The 17,478-nt window shown below is 49.9% G+C and overlaps 1 protein-coding gene and 1 long non-coding RNA gene across 6 annotated transcripts in view; one reads left to right on the forward strand and one right to left on the reverse strand.

The window, feature by feature from the left end:
* The window catches only part of LOC310663273, a 297,785-nt gene that overhangs the window by 191,384 nt on the left and 88,923 nt on the right, over positions 1–17,478 (reverse strand). The window lies entirely within an intron of this gene.
* On the forward strand, positions 1,949–8,239 carry TMEM102 (transmembrane protein 102). 5 transcript variants are annotated; one of them, XM_083410529.1, is made up of 4 exons: positions 1,999–2,034; positions 2,841–2,931; positions 3,907–4,106; positions 6,759–8,239. In XM_083410529.1, exons 2-4 carry the CDS (start codon positions 2,867–2,869, stop codon positions 7,775–7,777), a joined length of 1,284 nt encoding a protein of 427 aa, XP_083266655.1. In that variant the 5' UTR covers positions 1,999–2,034; positions 2,841–2,866; the 3' UTR covers positions 7,778–8,239. The 5 variants fall into 5 exon arrangements, with proteins under 5 accessions (XP_083266658.1, XP_083266656.1, XP_083266655.1 ...); XM_083410532.1 differs by lacking the exons at positions 1,999–2,034; positions 2,841–2,931 and adding an exon at positions 1,949–1,982 and having other exon boundaries at positions 3,844–4,106; XM_083410530.1 differs by lacking the exon at positions 2,841–2,931 and having other exon boundaries at positions 1,992–2,034; positions 3,844–4,106.

Consider the following 17,478-nt stretch of genomic DNA (forward strand, 5'->3'; position numbering starts at 1 on the left):
ATCTGATTGCCTTTCCTGGTAGTCTGCCCATTCCTTTGAGATGGTGATTTCCCAATTCCTGAGATGATGGGAAGGTCCCTTCACACCCTCCCTCCTTGCAGAGAAAACATTTGGTCAGTTTGGGAGTCAAAATGGTTTCAGGGCGGTCTTCCTGTGCTGCTCCAGACATGTGGTCCATATATATATATAAGACCTTTAATTTTTTATGTATGTGTGTTTTCCTTGTGCAATGATCTACATTTGTTCAATTTTTGAGACCTTAAAATCCCTTTAACATGGGAGAGGGTATATATCTCAGTACAGTGGTACCTCGGGTTACGTACACTTCAGGTTACAGACTCCACTAACCCAGAAATAGTGCTTCAGGTTAAAAACTTTGCTTCAGGATGAGAACAGAAATCGCGTGGTGGCAGCAGCAGGAGGCCCCATTAGCTAAAGTGGTGCTTCAGGTTAAGAACAGTTTCGGTTAAGAACGGACCTCCGGAATGAATTAAGTTCTTAACCCGAGGTACCACTGTATGTGGGTTTTGAGTGGGGAAAGGTTTAAAGTACAGTGGTACATTGGTTTTCGAAAGTCTTCGTTGACGAACGTTTCGGTTTTCAAACGCCGTATACCCGGAAGTAAATACTTCCAGTTTCAAACGTGCCTCGGAAGTCGAACGGCTTCCACTGAGTGTATATGTTATTTTTCTCAATTTTCTCTATTAAATTTTCAGACCCCCCTTTGCACCTTGGTTTCTGAACGTTTCAGAACTCAAATGGACTTCTGGAACAGATTATGTTCGAAAACCAAGGTACTACTGTAGTACTGCTATAGCTACAAGGCAGTTTTCAGGCAGCCAAGTAACCTCACCTGGGGATGCAGGTATTTGCATCCATAGAATCACAGAATTGCAGAGTTCTGTAGCAGGAACCCCCCCCCCCCATCATTCAGTTTGTACAGACTTCACTCACACTCACACTCACACACTACATACGCTACACTTCTGTTATAAATTCATAGAAAATCAACCATACATCAGATTTGCACTGTTCCACTTTTATTTTACTCCATGAAGAAAAGACTACAAAATGGGGAAGGTTTGGTACAGGCCACCATAATCCCTTGAGCATAGCAGCACATCCACAGGAGCCCTGCCCAGTTGCTATGCCAACCCTAATGGTCCCAGACAGAAGACCATCAACTGCACTACAGACTGCATACATGAGTGGATTCAACACGGACTATAACAAAAGAACAGTGATTGGATTCCCCCTCGGGGGCAGGAAACTGCGACTACCTTTTGTCTTCAGAAAATGACTCATGGGGGGGGGAGGGGAACCAGCCAGGTGACAGGACACTCAGGTTTCCACCACAACTCCTCCCTCAACCCCTCCTTTCTGTAATGTATGCATGATGTTTCTGGGGGTGGGCTTGACCTAGAGGAGGGGAATTTCAAAAGTTTTTATAAGGTCTTGCACACCATTGTTCTGGGTCTTTCCTCTCTCCTGCGAGTGAGGGGAACACCCTGCTGCAACAGTACAATAAAGGCCAAGCCTACAGGCTGCTGATTTGCTCCAATTTACTCTGGTTGGTGTCTTTACTTTTTGTCCAAGGGAGCCCTCGGATTTTTCCGGCAACACAGGCATTTTGGAAACCCACATTAAAAACTACAACTGCAGCTGGAGGGACCAAGAGAGAAAAAATAGACGTCTCAGGGCTGTTAGGACTGCACTGAATCAGCCCTGGATATAGAAAATAGAGCCAAGACTTCGCTTCTCCCCAGGAAAAGGTCTCGTTTGGGACAAAACTAGCCAAGGTGCCTTGGAGGACCTTTTGAGAGCGCTTTAAAAAGAAAAAAAGTGGGGGGGGGGGAGACTACGTTTCCCAGCATGCTTTGGGACACGCCTGGAAGCGGGAGTCAGTGGGGAGAAACTACATTTCCCAGGGTGCTTAGGAGCTGAGATTTCCCTGGCTGTGGGCGCGCCCTCCGCTTGGGCAGGTAAGTTGCAGGTGAGCGAGATGGGGCTTCCTGGATTTCCTCGGCGGAGCAGGTAGCAGCCGGAGGGGGAGAGGAAGGGAAGGGGAGGAGAGGAAAAGAAAAGGAGGAAGGGGGAGAGAGGAAGGAGGAAGGAGGGAAGGACGGAGGGGCACCTGTCTTTTACCTGTGCGATCGTCTCCATCGCGCGCCCAGGTGCGCCGGCAGAGCCATTCCCCGCCCTTGCGCGTCCAGATCCGAGATATTTGCAGCGGAGTCTGGCCTCCGAGGGCGAGCGCACCCACCTGAGCCGGCCCTCGGCTAGCTCCCACCCACCCACCTACCCACCTACCTGCCTGCCTTTTTGCTGGCAAGCAGCCCAGGGATGGCACCGCCCGCCAGCACTCCCCTCCTCTTCCACCTGCGTCTCACCAGACGCGGAAAAGCACCTTTCCCCTCTCCTCCATCACCGCCCAAAACGATCCGTGGGAATTGTAGTTTAACCAGGTGCTGCGAATTGTAGTTTAACCCCGGCTACAGTTCCGAGCACAGCCTGGATAAAGCGCAGCTCCCGGGGTTCTTTATTGACAAAGTAATCGAAACGTTTTGCGCGATGTCGGAACAGGTTCAGTTTGAAGCCGGGCCAGAATATAACAAAGAGGTCTACTAGTCGGTGCCAATCAGGTATAGAAATATCGGGAATTGTGGGCAGGAAGGTGGGAATATCTAAATTAATGGTTCTTCTAATCCGAGTTAAAAACAAAAGAGGAATAAAATTGATGGGAACTGCAGCCAAACAGGTTATAGCGAGTAATTGGAAAAATGCAGAGGAGCTAGGGGTGAACCAGCGGAGGAAAAAACTGAATAATATTATAATTTTAGAATATCTAGCTGTGAAGATCCACAGAATGAAAGGGTTTAAGGTCAGTGAGAAAGAGGAGGATCGATTTGAGAAGATATTGGAATTATTTGGGTAGGTTTGAACAATTTGGGGCAATTAAAATGTTAAAAGTTAAATCTTGTGGAGGGAGGAGTGTTAACGTATATAAAATTGTACATATGGTTATTTGAATATGTTATTTTTGATTATGTATACCCAATGTATCGACGCGGGTGGTGCTGTGGGTTAAACCACAGAGCCTAGAACTTGCCGATCAGAAGGTCAGTGGTTCGAATCCCCGCAACGGGGTGAGCTCCCGTTGCTCAGTCCCTGCTCCTGCCAACCTAGCAGTTCGAAAGCACATCAAAGTGCAAGTAGATAAATAGGTACCGCTCCGGCGGGGAGGTAAACGGCGTTTCCGTGCACTGCTTTGGTTCGCCAGAAGCGGCTTAGTCCTGCTGGCCACATGACCTGGAAGCTGTACGCTGGCTCCCTCAGCCAATAAAGCGAGATGAGCGCCGCAACCCCAGAGTCGGCCACGACTGGACCTAATGGTCAGGGGTCCCTTTACCTTTACCTTTACCCAATATATCAGCCACCTGGGGGAGGTTTCAATGTTTGTGTTTGGTTGTTGGTAAAAAATAAAAATTTTAAACATTAAAAAAAAAACACTAGTCTGTGCCAATCAAAGTCAAATGTTGGGATTTTGCCAGCCATGAATTTATTTCTTAATATTCGTCAGAAACAGCCACCACAGTGAGTCTCCCAGTGAGTCTCCCAGTGAGTAAGGATTGGAACCTGGGTTTCTCCCCCAGGTCCTAGTCCAACGCTCTAACCACTACACAGCACTGCCCACTTTTTGCAGCGTGTGCATGCTTTAAATATACCTAGAATGAGCTGGGGGGGGTCTTTCCGCCCCCTCCCCCCCGCCAGTCTCAATGGGAGCACTGGCTGCAGTAGCAGAATCCTACTTCCTTATCAAGTCATTTTTCTCTTCCAATGAAGGTCGTGAGGAGATCATTCCCCCTTTTTCTCTCTCTCCCTCTCTCTGTTCGTCCTGCTGGAAAGCGGGGGGATGGCATCCCTTTTCGGGGACCCCCCCAAGCCCAAGCCGGCCCCTGCCAAGCCTCTCACAGACCTGGATTTCCGTTCCGGGGCACGCATCGAAGAGATCAACCAGCTCATCCAAGAATACGAGGCCAGGGACCCAGGCGTCCGGGACGCCCCGGAACTGCACCGTGCAAAGGATAAGGTTTTCTCCCTGCTGGGTGAGTGGCTGGACCCTGGAAAGGGGGGGAATGTGTTTGGGAGGGGGACAGAGGGAGACGGTCAGCCTGGGAAGGGAGCCCATGGAGGAAAACTCTGATCCTAAACTTTGGCTGCCTTGCGGGATATCTTCGGGAGAAGAAAAGGCTCAGGGGTAAACCCTACACAAATAATAATAATTTATTATTTATACCCCGCCCATCCGGCTGAGTCTCCCCAGCCACTCTGGGCGGCTCCCAATCGAGTGTTAAAAACAGTACAGCGTTAAATATTAAAAACGTCCCTAAACAGGGCTGCCTTCAGATGTCTTTTAAAGAGAGGATAGCTGCTGGCTGATCGCCGAAGAATTGACGCTTTTGAATTCTGGTGCTGGAGGAGACTCTTGAGAGTCCCATGGACTGCAAGAAGATCAAACGCATCCATTCTTAAGGAAATCAGCCCTGAGTGCTCACTGGAAGGACAGATCCTGAAGCTGAGGCTCCAATACTCTGGCCACCTCATGAGAAGAGAAGACTCACTGGAAAAGACCCTGATGTTGGGAAAGATGGAGGGCAGAAGGAGAAGGGGAGGACAGAGGACGAGATGGTGGGACAGTGTTCTCGAAGCTACAAACATGAACCTGACCAAACTGCGGGTGGCAGTGGAAGACAGGAGTGCCTGGTGTGCTCTGGTCCATGGGGTCACGAAGAGTCGGACACGACTGAACGACTAAGCAACAACAACAACAACAAAGCTGCTTATTTCCTTCACATCTGAAGGGAGGGCGTTCCACAGGGCAGGCGCCACCACCGAGAAGGCCCTCTGCCTGGTTCCCTGCAACCTCACTTCTCACAATGAGGGAACCACCAGAAGGCCCTCGGAGCTGGACCTCAGTGTCCGGGCTGGACGATGGGGGTGGAGATGCTCCTTCAGGTCTACTGGGCCTTTGAGGCCGTTTAGGGCTTTCAAGGTCAGCACCAACACTTTGAATTGTGCTCAGAAACGTCCTGGGAGCCAATGTAGTCTTTGAGGACCGGTATTATACGGTATTCCAGTCCCCAGTCTAGCTGTCGCATTCTGGATTAATTGTAGTTTCCGGGTCACCTTCAAAGGTAGCCCCATGTAGAGCGCATGGGAGTAGTCCAAGCAGGAGATAACCAGAGCATGCTCCACTTTGGCCAGACAGTCTGTGGGCAGGGAGGGTTTCATCCTGTGTACCAGATGGAGCTGGTAGTAGAGTGGAGTCCCTGGGATGGTTGGATGAGGCCTTGTACATCTCCTTCCGGCAACACGTGCCAAACATTTTGTTCTGCTTTCCTTTGGACCATATCAGTGAGACCGAGAGGGGGTTCATGTAATTTGGGCAGCCCTGGACCCCCCTTCCATTGTCTAGACTTGTGCCCCAGCAGTTTGACTTCACCCCCCAGAGGCACATTCCATTGTCTCTCGAGACAGATGGAGGCCAACAGGAACAGCTGACCGGAACCATCTTGGACAGAACCTCTTTGTTTCATTTTCTGGGAATGGAGTTGAGAGATGAGCTAACCTGGTGAGAAAACAGCAAAGACCCGATGAAGAGAGCACAGCAGAGGTTATGTTTTCTGAGAATCCTCCGGAAAAACAATCTCTCAAAGGACCTGTTGATGGCATTTTACCATTGCACTCTTGAGAGTGTATTAACTTATGGTCTGTGTGTGTGGTTTGGGAGCTGCACAGTCAGGGGAAAAACAATGCTGTCCAGGGTTGTAAAGACTGCGGAGAGAATAATTGGGTGCACTCTTCCCACCTTGGATCAAATCTATGCTTCCAGGCAGTGCCATAAGAAAGCTGCAGAGATAGCGCAGGATAGTGCACACCCCGGAAATGATCTCTTTCAGCTTCTGCCTTCTGGAAGAAGGTATAGGGTTATAAAGACCAGGACTAGCCGCCTGAGAAACAGTTTCTATCGAATGTGATTGGTTTTAAACGCAGTGTAAGGTAGTCTCCTGGTATGCCCCACAGAGAAATCTACGGTCTGCAAATAAAAACATCCTGAAGGTCCCAGGCCTCAGAGAGGTTAGGCTGGCCTCAACTAGAGCCAGGGCTTTCTCGGCTGTGGCTCCAATCTGGTGGAATGCTCTGTCACAAGAGACTAGGGCCCTGCGGGACTTGACATCTTTCCGCAGGGCCTGTAAGACAGAGCTGTTCCACCAGGCCTTTGGTCAGGGCGCAGCCTGACCCCCTCCTCTGGCAATCTGCACAGGGTCTTGCTTGCTGGTTGCCATCAATTTGTTTCTGATTGATTTTATGGTGAAAAGTTTTTAGAATGTTGGATTGTTTTTATTGTTGTTAGCCGCCCTGAGCCCAGCTTTGGCTGGGGAGGGCGAGGTATAAATAAAATTTATTATTATTATTATTATTATTATTATTATTTAAAAATGGGGTATCAGAGTTTTTAGGGGGCTAACCAGGCTGGGATAGCAGGTTTGTTGCTTTTTGAATGTCTGATATAGATTTTTCAATTTCGTTGTTCTGTACGGGACAATGACAATAAAGATTATCATATTGTATCTGTGGGGGGTCTTTCCAGGCAGAGGAAGAACCATTTGCTAAGGGAGGGCTGGTCAAACCAGGCCCCCAAAATTAGGGGGTCAGACAGGGGTGTCAAGTCTCCTATTTTTTTCCCCTCCCACCAGGTCAGGTCCAGAAATCCGAGGGGAAACTTCCTCCCATCAACCGCTACTTGATCCTGTCCGGCGGAGCCCAGCGGGGCACCGTCCACGTCGATCCTGGCACCCTGTGCCCTCTTTCCGCCGGGGGCGACTACGACGCCGACTTCACCCTCCTGGTGCCCGTCCTGAGTGCCGCCGGGGTCCCCGTCACCTTGGACATGAAGCAGAGCCCCCCGGGCCACGCGCAGATCAGCCTCCAACCCTTCGGTCCCGAGACACTGACCCGCTGGGCGGACTGTTGCTCGGGCGACGAGGCCTACCTGTCGGCCGAGCTGGTTTGCGAATGGCTTTCGCGCTCCTTCCCCGCCGACGAGGACGTCCGGGTCGAGCGGCGCGGCTCCGTCACCTCCCTGATCGTCCGCGTCGGGCTTCGACGCGTCCTGTACGACGTCCTCCCGGTTGTGGCCTTCAAGGGCTGGCCGGAAGTTGCCCAGTCGTGGCTGGAGCAAGCCCATTTCTGGGACGGCAAAATGACGGACGAAGAAGCGGCCGGCAGCTTTTACCTCATACCGTCCGTGTCCTGCGGCGCCTGGCGCCTGGCCTTTTCGGCCAGCGAGCTGCACCTCCGCCGGATCCTGCCCCCGCCCCTTCTCCGCGCCCTCCGGGCCGCCATGGCCATGCTGGGCTGCGACCTACACGGAGGCCTGGGGCCCTACCACCTCTTCACGTTGGCGCTGTGGTCGTGCGAGCGGCTGCCGTCCAGCTACCTCGGCCGGGACGAGAATGCGGCGCACGCCTTGCTGGGCCTCTTGGACGACCTCTCTGCCGGCTTGGCGCACCGGCGCCTCCCCAGCTACTTCCTGCCGCAGTGGAACCTTCTGGAAGGGCTCGCTCGGCCGGCCCTCGAGGGCCTGGCCCGGGAGGTCGCCTGGGTGAGGGCCGACCCGTGTCGGTTCCTCCGGCGAGCCGTGGAGGGCGCCAAGGAAGCCAAACGGTTGGCCAAGGCCTTCAGGGAGCGGGTTGCGTCCCCTGCGGCGCCGTGACCCCTTCCACGGAACGGGGACTTTGGCTTCAGGTAGAAAAATGGTGCCAATCATGGCCGCCTTCGCCCGTTGGTGAAGCGATCATGGCTTCCCCCCAAAGCAGCCTTTCTCAACCTGTGGGTCCCCAGAGGTTGTTGGACTACGACTCCCATCATCCCTAGCTAGCAAGGCCAGAGCTCAGGGATGATGAGAGTTGTAGTCCACAGGGGACCCACAGGCTGAGAACCGCTGCCCCAAAGGATTCTGGGAGCTGTCCGCTATTAACGGTGTTGAGGGTTCAGAGGGGACCCCCATTCCCCTCATAGAGCTACAAATGTCAGAGGGGTTCAACAAACCGTCTCCTTTTTTTGGGAATCGTAGCTCCGGGGTGGGAATACAGGGGTCTCCAAGTAACTCTTGAAAACCCGTAACCAGTGCTTTTTTCTTTAAAAAAAATGTTTAGGGGTTCCCTCCTTTTGACTCCAGAAATGTTTAGGGGTCCCCTCCAGAAAACCACCATTTTATTGTTCAAATCGGGGGAAATAAATACAGTAAATGGACAAAAGGCTGCCATCAGAGGACAGCAATGGAGCTGGCGGTTCACCGTGCTGGAGAAGAAACTATTTTTTTCTTAAAAAAGAGTTTCTTCTCCCATTAGATTCACAAAATGTTTAGGGGTATGCTTACCCCCAGAAAAAAGCACTGTCCGTAACAAACTTCAGCTCCCAGAATTCCCAAAACCACGGCAGTTTCAATGTGGCCAAGCAGAGGTTCCTGAATTCTCTTTCGACGGCCACATTGCACCATACCTTTAATACAGGATCATACCTCTTTAAGCAGCCATGGCTCCCACGCCGAACAATCCCGGGAACTATAGTATGCTAAATTTGCTGAGTGTTGTCTGAAGATTCCTCTTGGATGTTTAACAATCAATACCTCTTCCGGGGAACTCCGGGACTTATAACTCTGTGACGGGAATACAGGGGTCTCTTACAACTCTTGGCCCCCTGAACAAACTACAACTCCCAGGATTCTTGTTGGAGGTGGTCGGAGCCAGGACGGTTAAGGCGGTATAAGAGAGCTTGGAAGACAACGGCACAGACGGGGCCCTATACGAAACTGGGCAGCTGAATTATTGCAACCTCTGCTGCCCACCCTTTCCCCACATCTGTGGGGTCCTGAACTACAACTCCCATACCCTCCCAGCCCTGGCAAGCACGCCCAGTGGCCGGGGATGACGGGAGCCGTATGCCTGGTGTGCTAAAGGTCCCACAGATTAAGAGGAAGGGTGCAAACCATTGCAATGGGGGGCAGGAAAGGGGGACGCAAATCTAATGGGGCAGAGCCATAGGATCGGGGAGACGGGACTTTGCACCGCGCAACCTTCAATTGTGCCTTAAACCAATGTCAAAAAGTGATGCAATGCGCCTGGGGCGCTCCTCTTGCTTTTGTGTATGCAACTTCAGGCTGCTGTTCTACCGGTGTAGCGTCTTGCCAAAGAGAAAGGTCACAGGGTGACTCAGTGGGAGTGTCTAAAAAATTTTTAGACAGATTTTTAGACGGATTTCTTATATGGGATGGGAGGGAATGTTGCCATTGGACTGTTAATGCCCCCCGACCGCTACCCAAGCACTTAAAAATTTAACAAATCAACTCCTGTTTCTTTGGGGCTGGGTAAAGCCTTGGGTTGGAGACCCTAACCATTGATGATTTCCATCAAACAGCCTCCCTGCCCCACAACCTGGTGACCTCTGGGTGTGCTTTGGACTACAATTCCCATCAGCCTCTGCTGGCGCAGGAGGGTGGGGCTGGTGGCTTAGGGGAACCGTAGTCCAAAATGCGATTGCCGCAGGGATAGCGACGTGGTGCCTGGGCTTGCACCTGCCTTGACCAGCATGTCCAGCGGTCAGGGACTATGAGAGTTATAGGGCAGCCCTGGCCAGCCTGGTGCAAATCGATCTGCTTTGGACTACAATTCCCATCAGCCTCTGCAGGCACAGGAGGCTGGTGCTGATGGCTTATGGGAACCGTAGTCCAAAACAGATTGATTTGCACCCGGCTGGCCAAGGCTGCCCTATAACTCTCATAATCCCTGACCGTTGGGCATGCTGGTCAAGGCTGGTGCGAATTGGGAGCCCAGGAATCACGTTGCTATCACTGCGGCAATCACATTTTTGGAGAAGGGTCGTTTGCAGGTGGTCAATTTATTAGTTATGTTTACTAACTCCAGAGAATCTACTCTTGAGTAAAACAACTGAACAACCGTGTTTAACGGATATGCCAAACACGGGTATTTGTAGGCCAAACTTTTCGGTCAGAGTTGGTGCCGACATCTTGAAATCGTGGATCTAAAATCGATATCGAAGGAGGATAATGAGATTTTTCGTAAAAAGTTGAATCCGCTTCGTAGGCCTTGGGAGAAATTGTGTCTTATATTTGGCGGCGATCTTTGTACACGAGGTGAATAATATGCAATAAAGGACGACTAACGTTGCCATTTGAGCAGGGCAGAAGAGGCTGGTCTGTGTCGGGTAGAAATGGCTATATCAGCTTCTGCCAACCTGTTTGGCACTACAGTTCCCACCATCTGCACCCAGCCAGATGGGAGTTGTAGACCTGTAGCCTTATTAGACTTTACCGATTGGTTGGGTGAGCGTTGCTCCCGGATCATAGAATCATAGAATCCTAGAATCATAAAGTTGGAAGAGACCACTAGGGCCATCGAGTCCAACCCCCTGCCAAGCAGGAAACACCATCAGAGCAGTCCTGACATATGGTTGTCAAGCCTCTGCTTAAAGACCTCCAAAGAAGGAGACTCCACCACACTCCTTGGCAGCAAATTCCACTGTCAAACAGCTCTTCCTGTCAGGAAGTTCTTCCTCATGTTTAGGTGGAATCTTCTTTCTTGTAGTTTGGATCCATTGCTCCGTGTCCGCTTCTCTGGAGCAGCAGAAAACAACCTTTCTCCCTCCTCTATGTGACATCCTTTTATATATTTGAACATGGCTATCATATCACCCCTTAACCTCCTCTTCTCCAGGCTGAACATGCCCAGCTCCCTTAGCCGTTCCTCATAAGGCATCATAAGGATGGGAGGGAGGAAGTCAAATGACACCTAGGTTTGGTTCAGAGAAAGAGTTTATTCTGCTCTCCGGATAGCAGAAGGCACTTGTGTGGCCAGCTCACAGCAAGAGCGGTTACACACAGATTATATACCCTTTCTGGTCCCTTTGCCCCCTCCCCAGGAATCCAGCCACGCCAGCTTATACGCGATAGTTGACATCCATGACCATAAACAGATGTTCCTGTTCCAGTACTCTTGACCATAAAGGGTGTTCCTGTTCCTGTATTCCTTATCTTGAGTGTTAGGGAAAAATCTAGGTGTGAGGCTGCTCAGTCCCCCAGCTGGTCGGGCAGAGCCCGCGGGTCCCTGCGGAATAAAGGAAGGAGTCCAGCAAACCGGAGCAAATAGCAGTAGACCGAAGTTTATTGCGCAATAGGTTCAAAGAGCAAATTTTGAACCCCGAGGACGGGGTGACAAAGACTTTTAAAACTTTCCCACCACATCCCAGAATACAGTTCGAAGGGGAGGGGTTAACCTTGGCAAACATGTCCAGACAAGTCCTTGGTACAAGATTAGCATAAGCAGACACGGGAGGGCAAGACTCAGGTATAAGATTAGCATAGACAAATATGTCTTAAGTGCCCACCACCCAAAAGTAGAATAGAAGTTCCTTTGCATGTCTGGAGCCTGAGGCGAGTCCGGTGATGAGATTTGGCTTCCCTTGGCTAACAATGAGCCCAACAATTTTCACCTCTGAGAACTTCCTGGAGTCCTTTTACCAGGGGAAAATAGCTTTGGAATGGGGGGAGCTGGGAAAGGAGATGATTTTATATCATTTTTAAAGTTAGGTGACTTCCCTGAGCTGTCAATTTGGAAGGATATATTCAGGCATAATATTTGTAATATGTAACTTTAAAGATGTGCCCCCCCCCCGTAATTTCCGTAGCATGGGGTAAAAAGGTCACCAACTCTAAGAGCACTCCTGGTGCCGTTCCTGGGGGGCTGACAAGGTCTGTGTGTCAGTGTGGTCAGGATGTAAGATAAGACCCAGATGTGCCATCCCTGCTCCACTTTGGAACTGACAAGGCCATTCATTAGGCGTCACGGACTGATAAAGGAGAGAGCTTTGTTTATACAGCTGGGTTCCTGTTATACATTTGCTCAAGAGCTCAAGCTAATGCACCCTTGGAGAAGGAAAAATGGGGATTTGGGGGCCTGTTTCAGACTGACTGCACAGTCAGATTTTGGGGTTTGGTAAACCCATTCCTTCAGACCCAAACAGCTGGAGGACTCCAGGTTGAGATCCTTTATTTATTTTTATTTTTGGACAACCAAGTCTTCAATATACACAGAGGGGTTTGAACTTTCTGCTCTTCGCCCTACCGAACCCTTGATTTAAAAAAAGAGGGGTTGCCAACTGACCGTGGCTGTGACTGCTCCTGTGCTTTCGGCAGCAGTCTAATGGGGAGATATGAGCAGCTAATGTTTCCTCTGGATGAGGAAAAGGGCGTGATTGCTGGGCTAACCTGTGCGGATCCCACTGCACAGTAACAGTTGCTAGCTGGAAAGTTGGCCGCCCTGAGCCAAAAAACCCCTCTCCTCTCTCTCCTCCGGGTCATTCCACGCCAAATCACCTGGTGTTGTGTGCTTTGTTTTTTCTTAAATAATCAATAAAACTTAATTTTTAAAATATATCAGATGACATTGTAACATAAGAAGGTACAATTTTCACTATTCTCATGAATGTGTGAATTATTTCAGGCTCAGTGAGACCTTAAACTTGTACAAATAATAATAATAAAAATTTGTAAAAAAAAAATAATTTACTTCAAAATCAATTTATTTTATAACCACCAAAAACACCCTCCTTATTTTTAAAACATAACAAGTACACAGTTAGCCCATTCTTCAAAAAAAACCCTGATACATGTGATAGTTGTGGTTTGTGCATTATGGCTTATCGAACCTACAGGAAATAAAATGACAAAAAATCGCTTTGAATGGTTGATGACCCTTTTCTGTGGCACTTAATACCATTTGTATACCTTCTTTTGAAAGAGACCACAATTAGCTTTATACCCAAATAAGCCCAAATGGTTGAAAAATAAGCGAAACAGGTGTCCCCCCCCCCCAAAAAAAAACTGATGCAGAAATTGGAGTTAGCCTAAATTGCCCAAAAATCTGAATTTAAAAAAAATTCTCCTGCACCCGATTTTGGACCAAAAAATCTTAAAAAATTAATTTGAGGTTATCTCATAGGTATCGGCACATAATTTTTTTAAAAAAAGAATATCTGAGTTGTGAGAGCACAGTCGAGTATTAAAATCAGCTGATTTGGCATGGAATGACCCCCCTCCACATTTCTATCTCCAGGTAACTGAAAAAGGCTGCATACACACATTGCAAACCCCTAGGGCAGATTGTCCAAATGTCCTGGCATGCTGGCAGGCGCTCATGGGAGTTGTAGTCCAGCGCCCAGGTCCATGCTGCAGAAGGCAGCCCTTAGCATCCATTGAGGGTTTGCTGGTGTGTTTTCTAGGCTTGCCTGCAGAGGGCGCCAGAGGATTGCTTTTATAAACCCATTTATTCCAATCAGCCTTGTGAAAAATCAAATTATTCTTGCAAGGAGGGCAGTGGTGGAGAGGAGATAAGAGCTGCCTAATAATAATAATAATAATAATAATAATAATAATAATTAGGTTAGCTGTTAGGGCAGCTAACACCAGCAAAATTACAGTAAAAGCATGTTGTTGAGTCGTTTAGTCGTGTCCGCCTCTTTGTGGCCCCCTGGACCAGAGCATGCCAGGCACTCCTGTCTTCCACTGCAGTTTGGTCAGACTCATGCTGGTAGCTTCGAGAACATTGTCTTACCATCTCGTCCTCCGTCGTCCCCTTCTCCTTGTGCCCTCCATCTTTCCCAACATCAGGGTCTTTTCCAGGGAGTCTTCTCTTCTCCTGAGGTGGCCAAAGTCTTGGAGCCTCAGCTTCAGGATCTGTCCTTCCCGTGAGCACTCAGGGCTGATTTCCTTCAGAATGGAGAGGTTGGATCTTCTTGCAGTCCATGGGACTCTCAAGAGTCTCCTCCAGCACCAGAATTCAAAAGCATCCATTCTTCGGCGATCAGCCTTCTTGATGGTCCAGCTCTCACTTCCATACATCACTACAGTGATACCTCAGGTTAAGTATTTAATTTGTTCCGGAGGTCTGTTCTTAACCGGAAACTGTTCTTAACCTGAAGCACCACTTTAGCTAATGGGGCCTCCTGCTGCTGCCGCACCGCCGGAACACGATTTCTGTTCTTACCCTGAAGCAAAGTTCTTAACCCGAGATACTATTTCTGGGTTAGCGGAGTCTGTAAACTGAAGCGTATGTAACCTGAGGTACTGGGAAAACCATAGCTTTAAATGCCGACAATTGAGAAACACTGGTCTGCAGGCGCTCCAGTTGGAGAACAGCCTTTACCAAAGGTGTTGTGGGATTTGAAGACACTCGAACTCAGGACGCAAGGGAGAAACGGGTTAAGAGGAAGGCACACTTGGCAAATCCACACCGTGATGGACTCCTACCCAGAAACCAATGTCCCCACTTTGAAAGGATGTGTGGGTCCAGAATTGGCCTCCACAGTCACTTACGGACTCACTGTTAAAACCGTGTTTATGGAAGACAATCTTACTCGGCTACGAGGGGTCGCCAAAGAAGAAGATGGTTTGGCTCTTGAGCTGCTCGTTTCAAATCTAGCCCGTCTGGCGGAACCAGAATGAAACTTTCTAAGCCTTCAGAGGCTTACGATGAGGCAGGTGAAGAGCTGGAGGTTTTGGAAGCTGCCGGGAGCCTGCCTGGATTATGAAAATGAAATCCTCTGTCAGAAAGTCCTTCCTTTCCAAAATGGGGAGGGGGTGGGCAGGAAAGAGCAAAGCCCTATTTGCATATGCAAATGGGGAAATCAGGCATCCCTATCAAAGAAAGCTGGTTGGAGCAGAGATCTCAGGGCCTTAATCTCATCCCTGCCCACCCACCTCGAAAAATGATTGCTTGCGGGGCACCCAGAGGTCAAGCAAAGATCTGTTTGCAGGCTGTTATAAACAAAAATCTGCCCTTATTCCCTTATGGGGGACACAAGAGCCCTTATAGAGTCCTTTGCAGGTTCTCCATCAGTCAGAGAAAAATAACAGAGGCCAACCAGAGAATAGTGAGAAGCAAAGCAGCTCGTAAGCCTGATCTTTATTGATCTGTTGCAACAGGGTGCTCCCCTCACACGCAGGAGAGGAGGAGGACCCAGTACCCAGGTGTGCCTGCCCCTATATAGACATTTTTAATTGCCTGCCCTGGAGCCCAAGACCACCCCCAGACACATCATACCTACATCACAGAAGGGGTGGTCTACAGCAGAAATCTGAGTGTGTTGTTTACCTCCTGTCTGGCAGGTTACCTGTTAATGCTTACTTGATTGGATACCCTGGGGAGCCTGGCCAGTCCTTGGTAATGATAAGGTCACAGGCTCACACCCTATTCAAAGACAGACATACCCTTAAGGCAGGATTTGTGAAGGAAAAGACAATGGGGGGGCTTTTCCATTTGACCTTGCAGAGGAAACACCTGGTCAGTCTGGGAGTCAAAATGTCTCCATGGCTGTTCTCCTGCGCAGCTTCAGACATGTGGCCTATATATCTATGTACGTGTTTTTGCCTGGTATATTTATGAATCTTTATTATATACATAATGGGACGTGGGTGGCGCTGTGGGTTAACCCACAGAGCCTAAGACTTGCTGATCAGAAGGTCGGCGGTTCGAATCCCCACAATGACGGGGTGAGCTCCCGTTGCTCGCTCCCTGCTCCTGCCCACCTAGAAGTTCGAAAGCACATCAAAGTGCAAGTAGATAAATAGGTACCGCTCCGGCGGGAAGGTAAACGGCGTTTCCGTGCGCTGCTCTGGTTCGCCAGAAGCGACTTAGTCCTGCTGGTCACATGACCCGGAAGCTGTACGCCGGCTCCCTCGGCCAGTAAAGTGAGATGAGCGCCGCAACCCCAGAGTCGGCCACGACTGGACCTAATGGTCAGGGGGTCCCTTTACCTTTTTATTATATACACAAGACCTTTCTTTATTTATTTCAGGGCGCAGTTTGTCCCGCCCCAGGGGAGAATCTGCTGCAGGCGAAAATTCCCCCTCCTGCAAAGTCTTCCCTCCGTTCGCCCTCCCCGGCTGCAAAACGTGGGTGAGAGCGAGGGGGAGTTGTAGGCCTTCTGGCCTTGCCTGCGTCTTCCGGGCGACTCTCAAATCCCTCATGTCAGCGCTAATCTTTAAAGCCCCCTTTCTGGCACTCTTCCCGAAAAAAAAGAGAGAGTTTTGACCCCGGGAGGCCGATCGAAATCCGGGCGAGCCGAGATGTCCTGGCTTTCGGAAGAGGGAAATTAAAACATAACAACCAATTGCAGCTTAACGGAGCTGCTTATGAAATTGACTGGGGCCAGACAGATGGTGGGGGAGTCCTTATTAAGTATCGCCAGGGAAAAAGAGGACACAAGATTTGCATCTGCCGATAGCTTTGGCTGTTTGTTTCTCGCTAGGATTTAAGAACAGAGCCGGCCGGATCAGGCCAAAGAGTCCTGCATTCTGTTTTCACGGGGGCCAACCAGATTCCACCCCCCCCCCATGGGAAACCTGCAAGCAAAGGAGCCCTCCTGTGGCTTCGGGCGACTGGTATCCAGTGTTGTTTTTGTATTTGAGGTTGAATCCTGACAAAACAGAAGTATTGTTTTGGGGGGACAGGTGGCGGGAGGGTATGGGGGACTCCCTGGTCCTGAGTCATTTTGGACTCACCGCTGTCCATGGAGATGCAGGTCAGTTCTGTGTCCAGGGCAGCTGTCTGCCAGCTCCATCTGGTGCGCAGGATGAGACCCTTCCTGCCCGCAGACTGTCTCGCCAGACTGGCGCAGGCTCTAGTTATCTCCCGCATGGACTACTGCCATGCGCTCTACGTGGGGCTACCTTTGAAGGTGACCCGGAAACTGCAACTCATCCAGAATGCGGCAGCCAGACTGGGGACTGGGAAACCACATAACACCGGTCTTGAAAGACCTACGTTGGATCCCAGGACGTTTCCAAGCACAATTCACAAGTGTTGCTGCTGACCTTGAAAGCCCTTGTTGTTTTTGTTTAGTCGTTTAGTCGTGTCCACCTCTTCGTGACTCCCTGGACCAGAGCACACCAGGCACTCCTGTCTTCCACTCTTCAGACTCATGTTTGTAGCTTCGAGAAGTTCTCCGTCGTCCCCTTCTCCTTGTGCCCTCCATCTTTCCCAACATCAGGGTCTTTTCCAGGGAGTCTTCTCTTTTCATGAGGGGGCCAAAGTCTTGGAGCCTCAGCTTCAGGATCTGTCCTTCCAGTGAGCACTCAAGGCTGATTTCCTTCAGAATGGAGAGGTTTGATCTTCTTGCAGTCCATGGGACTCTCAAGAGTCTCCTCCAGCACCAGAATTCAAAAGCATCTATTCTTCGGCGATCAGCCTTCTTTATGGTCCAGCTCTCACTTCCATACATCACTACTGGGAAAACCAGAGCTTTTACTATACGGACCTTTGTTGGCAAGGTGATGTCTCTGCTTTTTAAGATGCTGTCTAGGTTTGCTATTGCTTTTCTCCCAAGAAGCAGGCGTCTTTT

This window comes from Podarcis tiliguerta, assembly GCF_965153285.1.
Source record: "Podarcis tiliguerta genome assembly, chromosome: 13".
Taxonomy (NCBI): domain Eukaryota; kingdom Metazoa; phylum Chordata; class Lepidosauria; order Squamata; family Lacertidae; genus Podarcis; species Podarcis tiliguerta.

Bases quoted from the DNA above. Each gene is read 5' to 3' on its own strand.
- TMEM102 (XM_083410529.1), top strand. From the start codon at position 2,867: ATGAAAGGGTTTAAGGTCAGTGAGAAAGAGGAGGATCGATTTGAGAAG. The intron at 2,932-3,906 runs GTAGGTTTGAAC...CCTGCTGGAAAG, and splicing joins AAGATATTGGAATTATTTGG to CGGGGGGATGGCATCCCTTT. The intron at 4,107-6,758 runs GTGAGTGGCTGG...CCCTCCCACCAG, and splicing joins TAAGGTTTTCTCCCTGCTGG to GTCAGGTCCAGAAATCCGAG.